At 46.6% G+C, this 9,216-nt stretch overlaps 2 protein-coding genes across 2 annotated transcripts in view; both read right to left on the reverse strand.

Moving 5' to 3' along the window:
• Positions 1 to 3,855: 3,855 nt before the first annotated feature.
• Positions 3,856 to 4,917, reverse strand: T265_05475 (hypothetical protein; the record flags this gene model as incomplete). The annotated part of the gene is made up of 2 exons (XM_009170486.1): positions 3,856 to 4,019; positions 4,629 to 4,917. The coding sequence occupies 2 exons, from the start codon at positions 4,915 to 4,917 to the stop codon at positions 3,856 to 3,858; spliced, it is 453 nt and encodes a 150-aa protein (XP_009168750.1).
• Positions 4,918 to 7,155: 2,238 nt separating this feature from the next.
• T265_13782 (hypothetical protein) overlaps positions 7,156 to 9,216 on the reverse strand; it is a gene marked incomplete at both ends in the record, with an annotated part of 11,978 nt that continues 9,917 nt past the window's right edge. Inside the window, one exon of the mRNA XM_009170503.1 lies at positions 7,156 to 8,074. Coding sequence (XP_009168767.1) covers positions 7,930 to 8,074 — 145 coding nt within the window. The remainder of the gene's footprint in view (positions 8,075 to 9,216) is intronic.

Raw genomic sequence — 9,216 nt, forward strand, 5'->3', positions numbered from 1 at the left:
CGTCGTAACTGGTCGCTTATTTACACTTTGGACCATCCTATGAATCCAGTTAAAGTCGTACCAACGTTAACAACCCAAACAAGCTAGTTACAATAGAAATCAATTATCCCGGGGAAACAGCGACTACGTACGTAGCTAACTGGTCATCCGGATGGTTCAACAGGAGAAAGCTTGATTTCCCCGAAGGATAACTGTGTGTATTCCGGTCGCACAAGGGCTAGGATACTGCTAGGTTGCCGAAGCCTAGACAGGGGAAGTCGAGAGGCAAAGGTCGGACTCGAACCACGAACCTTCAGGTCAGTAAACTCGCACTCTAACCACTTGGGCCATCTCGCCCAAGTATGTAACTGTCCGTGTGAATTTCGACCGCGTAGACCATTTTCTCTCGACTACATTTTAGCCACTGCGAAACGTTCGTACACACAGTCGCTCTTACTTGAGAGTGCCTTTCATACTTCCTATGGTTGATACTCCACTTTACTCATTCGTGCTACCGTTCTGTTTTGAAGCCTACCTCTACGATGCCCGCTCCACTGATGACCTCAATACGGACAGCGATTCGGAAGTTGACTCCGTGGAGTGAAACTGTTGAATTCAAAGTAAGTTATTGTCTCACTTTGTTGCGTGAAATCCTTTCCCCTGTCATTAGTCTTGATCAGTACCCCGTTTTCACGCGTGCCGTCTCTGTATGGCCGGTCAACAACTGATTTAGACAGGAGCGCCATTCTCCCGCAAAAATTGTCCTGGCTAAAGTATCCGAAGTTCAAAAGGAATTTGCCTCGAACGAGGGGGCGTCATAGAATCTGAAACAGTACGAGGGATCGTTTCCGAATGATGGCAAAGTCCACATACCAGATCATATCCTGGCCTTTGCTGTGTCATGAAATATCACACCTGCTTCCAAGACAAATTGTCCACACGTATTGATTTGAACCTTTTTGTCTGTAGATCTAAAATGTTGTACACAATGTCTTGACCTTTCCGAAAGTGATATATGCCGATCCCATGTGCTATCCCGAGTTTCCTGTAGATCTAAATGTTGTACACAATGTCTTGACCGTTCCGAAAGTGATATATGCCGATCCCATGTGCTATCCCGAGTTTCCGATTGGTTTTTGGTTAAGTGGCATCACTCAAGACTGTCCACTTTCTACAAGAAAACTCAGCTCGGGGGTTGAACCAGTCGTTTTCACTTGGTGTACAAATGCATCAGGTGGTCTGAATTTTAAATTTCTTGGTAATTAGACCACATAGCTGTCGTTCAACTGTGGTCAGACATCCCAGTTGTCGACCTCCAGGTATGTTTGCGGAACAGCAGTGAAAAATCGGTGTTGAACACTGATGTCATCCTGTCGATGATGATGATGATGATGATTGCGAAACAGCTGCAATAGCTACTCAAGCGCAGTGATTAGATGACCTAGATTTCTCCCGTACTGTCAGTGGAACTCGATATGGCTCACTTTTTGAAGCGCGAACTCACAGATCGAAATCCAACCCCTCCATCTCGACTGCTACTGTCCAGACTTGGGCAACCTGGCAGTCTCTCAGTTCTTGTGCTTCGTTCACATCGTTGTAACTGAATGACCATCCTGTCACTCTCAGTACGAGCAAATCCAAACTTTCAAGCACATAGTCCTAACTGTACCCTCCAACGGTCGGGATTTCGGAGTTAAGCTCAACGTGGACCTTGTAAGAATCACATAATACAATGTGGGAACCATGGTTCGCGTTTTCCAACCTACCACCTTTCCAGTTACGATCTAATATTGCAAAACCTGGCCCTCCAGAGCACTGGGTTGCTGAGCACACCACCGACTTCGGTGATTCCGATAGGTCTTACAGAAGCCATGCACGGAACTATCAAACATTCAGTCTAACCATACTCTTGTTGGCGTTATCCGCTACTTGGTGAACTGATTGAACTGTGGCAGAAGCTGATATCAGCAAGCCCAGCCTTCATCACGTACGTGGTGCACACCGATCGACCAGGGATTGGATCAAGGCCCGCGGCGAGTTTGTTCCAGGCCGTAGGCTGTCGCGATCACATCCGGTTCTCCACGTGTCCCAGACTCCAGTGACTGCTTGGCCTTTTCAGCGCACGTGATCTTCTCGTGCGTCGCTGTCTCGCGTGACCTCACAAAAATGTAGCACGCACTCAGCTTCCATACTATTTATTCTCCAAGTGTTTTGGCATCTAACTTGTGATTGCAACTGTGTGGAACATCTACAAGAGGACATACACCTAAATCTAGCCAGCTTCAAAAACAATTTAGTACTACAGGTCACGGCCGTTTTCGCACATCTGTGTTGTTCTACAGTGCACTCTGTGCAGTCTAACTGTGATTTACATTCGCTTGGTGGTAGAGGAATATACGGTTCTCCATCAGCGCAAGGCCGTATACAGAAAGACAGTGATTTGGTTTCAGGTAGATCACAAAGTTGACGGAAACTCGGGAACTGCGCCCCAAGAAGGGCGAAACCGCTCGTGGGCTGTCGAAGAGCTTTCAGCAACTTTGTGAGTAGTCTCCTTCATGAAAATACACTGCGACATCTCGAATATCGTGCCAAATGAATCATGAGGCGGCCGGTGTGCAGCACATGCAGTTGTAGAATAACATAAACGAGACATTCAGTTGAGTCTTTCGTGAAAACCAAATTGATTTGCAAATGAGTGTATTTCTCAAAAACGGTCACTGTTTGATAAACAAATGGGACAGCTGTGGACAATAAATCATATATGATCGTCTCTGGTACTGTCGCTCTATCAACCAGGCAGCAAGTTGAGTGACTGTCCAAGAAGGGCGAAACCGGTCTTGCGACTGTCGGCGAATTTTCAGCAACCTTATGAGTAGTGCATTACGTCTATACATGTATACTTGTAATTCCCAGTCCGGATCAGCCGATATTCGACTGACCGAAAAAATCTCGGTGGTCTGTATCTGCAATAAAACGAGCGTAGAATCAACTTGTGATGAAAACCTGTTAACGCCTTGTGACTACGAGTGTAAACATACAATTTGTGTGACAGAACGCACATTCCCCTAACCTCTGTAATCGCCAGTTTGGAACCTCCCAGCTATATAGATTTTACTGTCCCGTCTCCAGTGTGTTCACGAACTCTGTAACAGTTGTGTGTAATCTGATACGACGCAAGCAGATAGATCGTTCAGCTGTAACACCCTTTCGGTGTCTAGCTACCATGCCACCAGAAGGAAGCACGAGGGCTGGGACACTGCCAGGTTGCCCAAACCTAGACAGGGAAAGTCGAGAGGCAGTGGTCGGGTTCGAACCACGGACCTTCCGGTCAGTAAATTCACACTCTAACCACTTGAGCCATCTCGCCCCCTCAGAATGACTGAGACAGTTCATTAGCATCGTTTTTCTTTTGTGTCAGAATTTCCAGAGAGCTTTACGAACCGACGATGGCCTACAATTCATCTCTTCTTTCTTTTCAGGCCAGCAACCTTTTCCTCGCATTCACACAAAGCCAAACCTCCTACCAAGAGTGGTTACGCGCTTCCGTCCAATCCACACACCGCAATCTCCTCATTCCGTATGGTTACACACACACACACCCTCGTACCGTCCGTCGAATCTCAGCATGCTCCTGTTCTTCCCCGTTTTTTCCCAGCGGACTATTTTTTTGTATTTCCATGACCTTGGGCACTCAAGTCGTACCTTTCTCTTTGATTCCTCATTGTCATAATGTACTTGTCATGCTGCAGTTTTTTTCCACTATTTTCATACAGGCTATTTGTTTTCAACACAGCCTTGAAACAAATCGTTGAATTGCTAGAGACACCTCTGGTTGCCAATAGCTTAGATGAAAAAAATCGTTCAACTGTAGCACCCTTACGGTGCCATGTCACCCGAAGGAAGCACGAGGGCTGGGATACTGCCAGGTTGCCCAAGCCTAGACAGAGGAAGTCGAGAGGCAGGGGTCGGGTTCGTACGAAGAACCTTCCGGTCAGTAAATTCGCGCTCCAACCACATGGGCCATCTTGCCCAGATGAAGTCTAGTCGTGGAACATGGGGACGTTCATGTCATACAGCGCTTTGATGGTGGACCCTTGAACAGCATTCTTTCGGTTTTTCAACTGTTGTTGGCCAATGCTACCAGTGATATCGCGAGGGCTTTTGCAATGGTCGTCCTGATGGCCTCCTGATGCATACCAGATGATCTGACCTTGACTCAAGACGTCAGGTTAACCGAATCTCGGTGGCAATTTCATGAATCGATGAAACCGTTCTTGACTAAGCAGTGCATTCCCTGAAACTACCTAGATTGACTCCGGCCTAACAACATAAGGTGAAGGTGTCCCGCCGGGTCACGAGCGAGGCTGTTCCAAGGGCCTCTTCGTCCGATTGCACGCACAGCAGATCTATATCCAGGCCCTTTTGGTTTTTCGCGCGATACCGTGAAAAAGTGTTGCAGACCTGATTCTGTTATGTAGTTGAAATAAGTTCAACACAAGGAAGCACTTTCCTACAGTCCTAGCAGGCCATTGTTTCTACGGATAGAGGTTGTTAGATCGACAATGTGCTAAAGACTGGTCGTTAGGCCAGTAGGTATAGAAGCGGCTTCTGCAAGACCGAGAGCTCATAGAGATATCACGTGACCACACGTACTTCTGTGTGCTCTCCAGGGTTGAGTGACCGATCACATGATGTTGCGCATAACTTTTCAGGTGCACCAAGGATTGTGTAGTTTCGCAACACATGAGCAGCGATAGCAAACGCGGACAGAATTTTTCTGGCCTTCCACAACAAAAGGAACCGGGATTCTGTTGGACATTGCTGCGGAAGTGAGCTTTGCACCGTCCTACGAAGCTGATGACCCTTGCACGGTGCACTAAACCATGGTATGCACGACTGGCTGACTTTCGATCGTATTACAGTTGAGCTTGCACACATCAGAATCGCTCTTTTTAATCTGCACAAGATTTCTGGACACGTATATCGTTACTCTTCATTGTGGCCAAAACGAAACCTGACTGGGTGTGAAATACCTAGGATAGTGTTTCCAACATATCCCCCTTGGTCCCAGAACGGTGTGGCATCTCTATCTTAGGAAGACACTTTTTCACGGTAACCAATGCCTCTACTACACCCCGAGAAACGAGATGTAACCTTTTATGTTCCAAATGTTGCTACATCATCCCACGACATTAGCGGCACGTTTTTAGCGTCCGGATCGATGGTTTGGCACGGTAGCAGTTTGGAATCGGCCACAGCTGCAAATCGAGTTGAAGCCACTCACGCGAAACAATCACCTTGAGATATTAGATGCTGTTTAGAAACTATATCAATCGCTCAGCTGTAACATCCTTCCGGTGCCTAGCTGCCATGCTACCCGAAGGAAGCACGAGGGCTGGGATACTGCCAGGTTGCCCAAGCTTGGACAGGAGAAGGCAGAGGTCGAACCACGGCCAGTAAATTCGCGTTCTAACCACTTGAGCCATCTCGCCCAGAAACTATATAAGCACAAACAGAAGATGAGGAACGTAACCAATCGACCCGCACTGATGATGAAACGTTAGCGATCCAACTGCCAAGTTCGGTGGACGGGCCAACAACCACGTGGTTACTCCTGTCATAAAGTTAAACCAAACAGGGCATGGTGCGCGTTCGTTACTTTGCATTACATCTTGGTCCGATAATTAGCTCGTGATTTCGCATCCTTAGTCGGGTCAGATGACGATTGCTCGCTCTTGATGACTCCTCATCTGACGGAAACAGGCTACTGTTATGCAAGCTTGTTATGCCAAATCATGGTGCGCCATTGGGAGCAACGAACCGATTCGCTACACAGCGGCTCACTGAAGGTGTCACTTCCATTGCTTGTAGCTAAATCGGCAAATTGAAGGTGAATCTACCAGGATAATTGACAGATTAAACTGTGAGGGTGATCACACCGGGTCAGCCGTTGCCAGTGGCGTGTGGCGCAGACCAACTCAAAGTTACGTAGCCATTCTTTAAAGGGCTGAAATACTGAACCGAAGGTCTCATGCCAGTATGAAAAAAAGTTTTACAGGCCATAACACTCCGAACCTGGTTCCAGAGCGATCGCTTGTGTACTTTTAGTCTGTTACTATACTCATTCTCTTGCTACTGTTCTGCGAAATACAGTGAAAGCAAGACTAGGCAACTCGGCCATAGGGACACAATCCACCCTCGTTCTTTCCTGGGATTAGGTGTACGATAACCAGATCAGTTCTGCAGCATCTAACAGACGGCCCACACCGTGATATCCAGCCAAAGTGTCCGTGCTGTTTACAAGGCGACTGCTAATCGATCCACATTGATACAGCACCGCACAATCGCAGTGGCTACAGCTATCGCTTTGCCGTCAAAAATGCTTTTTTCCCGTGTTGGACTTGCCATGATCTATCTCACCTCCCCACACACAACCACAGCACTGAAAAGACGCGGGTTAAGTCCTATTGGTGACTTGAACTAGCTATTTCTTGACACGTAGACAATGCGGTCTCTCAATGAGCTCCGTTTCCTGTACACCATGCCCATCAAAATGTCGTAGCCTTGGGGCAAGATGGCAAGAATTTACTGACCAGAAGGTCCGTGATTCGAACCCGACCTCTGCCTCTCGACTTCCCCTGTCTAGGCTTGGGCAACCTGGCAGTATCCCAGCCCTCGTGCAAACTTCGGGTGGTATGGCAGGTAGGTACCGAAAGGGTGCTACAGCTGTCGTAGCCTTTGCAATTGTATAACTTGAAAGGACCCTTCCGAAAACATATTCGTCAACCCATGTTTGTTTTTGAATCACTCATTGATGGGTGTTGGAAGAGATGTTTCAACCTAGAAGCACGTTTTTCACATGGTACTGTGGTGAATTTACTACACCGTGCCCAAAGTTTAACCTGGATTGGGTGGGTAGAAGCATGGACTTCATGCTTCGCGCCTAAACCTCCGAGTTAAATTCGAGTTCGGAGAATCGGCATCATCATCATCATCAAAGACAGCAACATCAGTGTTGGCACTGATGCTTCACTGCCGTATGACCACGTTTCCCAAATAAAACGTATCGCAGTTTCCGGAAAGTAAAAAGCCTCGGAAAATAAGTGAGTTGAGCGAGTCAAAAACATCCAGCGCGGTTGCAACCAGGACCAGTAGGAATAAGGTCGATTCTCAATCAAAATGTACTATTCGATCGTTTTGTGAATTTTATGACAGCTTGAAAAACAGTGACTGATTGGACCGAGTGGAGTGATATCGTCTGTGCAACAGAAACGAGGGAAACGGCAACAAACGAGGCTTCCGTGAGATCGAATTGGAAGTGACCGCAAGGAAAGTGTCTGTCTGTGTGTGAAAGTCATAAAGTAAAGAGACACTAAGGATTTCAAGAGAAACATCCGACCAGCCACTGTCGGGTAGGTAGGTAGGTAGGTTCCCGGAGTCTGTGGTTCCGTACTCGATATTTAACAGGGATGTAAGGAATTCGTATATATTTGTGCAGATGGACAGAAATCACAATTCGGATGGAGATGCAGAACTGGCGTCGGAAAAAAATACCGTCAGACACACGTCTTTGGGACGAATGAAATCAACTACAGGTAGCAGGAGAGTTGCTAGGTGATGAGACTGCTGGACCTTTCAGTGTGAGAAACAAACATTTTGGTGCATCCATAGAGGTCACAGATTTACATTATTCGAAAAGAACCTATTCGATGTTCTCGGAATTCTACGGTGACACAAGAAAACGGTATCAGAATTAAATTGAAGTCCTTCGTTGAAGAATATGGGTGGGCGGGGGCAGAGTTGGCGCGGGTGGTCACAGTACACAAAAACAACCAGCCTCCGTTTTCTAGGTACAGATGAGATGGAACAGACCAACCGCTATCTACACGGATCCAGGATCAAGGTGGAAGTAGGTGATAAATCATTCAGAAGAAGTATATCTGGACGAGGTCAGAACAAATCGGCCACGTCAACCGGGAGTTCGGATATTTTGGTGTTGTAGAAGGTTTCCAGTTCCTTCAAAGTACGTTTGTCTGCGAGAGTGACAAAATTGATCGCCACTCCTTTCCGGCCAAATCGACCGCCGCGACCGATTCTGCAAATAGTAGTGAGTGAGGCAGTTAATGTAGGTGAGATGTTTAGCAGAGCAAAGGGCTAGGATTATGTGACTTCCGAAATGAGGGTTACCATTATTTCGGCAGTCGAGCTCAACTGCCGCTCGATAAACGAGCCAAAGGCATCAGAGGTAACGTTGATTGACTGTGCGAAATAACCACACGTCGATACCATATCGTGACTAGGTCAATTTCCCAGATAGACGGGGCCAACTTTCGAACGTAGATATAAGAAAGCACAAAAACGGTTTCTTGATAGGATACACTACTTATAAGGCTGCTAATAACCTCGACAGAAGGGGTTCGTCGATCTTGGGGCTCATCAAATAAGTTTAAAAAAAAAAGATAACGTTAACAGCAACACAGCTTGCAATTCACTATTTCATGTGAACACGTAACCCAAGCAACTTTTTTGCAACGTGAGCCTCATAGATGTCGTAGAAAGTAAATCCAAGCCTATTCCATATATATGCGCTAGCCGACTCCCGACAAGCCGTCCATGGTTTCAGCATACAGGAGTTTTTGTAAATCTACATGAAATCTCAGCTGATCGTCTAGAGGATACCTTCGGAGGTCAGCAATCATTGCAAAAACCGGTTAAGCGACAAGATTCACGTGTTTCAAACGGGGTTTCAAGTTCTCAGGGAGTAAACGTACAGGAGTCATGGGGTTTTGTATTTGAAGGGTAGATTTGTTGCCGAGAGGTATGTTGCGAAGCTAGACAGTCTGTTGGCAAGTCCCAACAGACAGTTGGAATATACATCTGCCCAGCTTACTTTGTGCCAAAGAATAACGGTATTCATACAGCGACCAGGGTTTGCGCCCCATTCAGTACGGACACAGAGCTATCTATACCTGTAAACGAACTGCCATTCTATTTTTGCGTAGGCAGTTGTCCGAAAAAATTATACAACGAGATGGTCTGTGGGTGCAGTTATTTCGTTTGCTGTGACAGCAATGGTTCTCCAATATGTTGAACAACTTTATTGACTAACATTATTGACCAATAGTATTCTTCGTACAGAGCCTTATAGTATGTGTTTTGCTTTTGTCTTTTCGAACGTCCCAATCAATCAGTCAATCAAAGATCAGTGTTGGCACTGATGCTTCACTGCCGTACAAC

This window comes from Opisthorchis viverrini, assembly GCF_000715545.1.
Source record: "Opisthorchis viverrini unplaced genomic scaffold opera_v5_105, whole genome shotgun sequence".
Lineage (NCBI taxonomy): Eukaryota > Metazoa > Platyhelminthes > Trematoda > Opisthorchiida > Opisthorchiidae > Opisthorchis > Opisthorchis viverrini.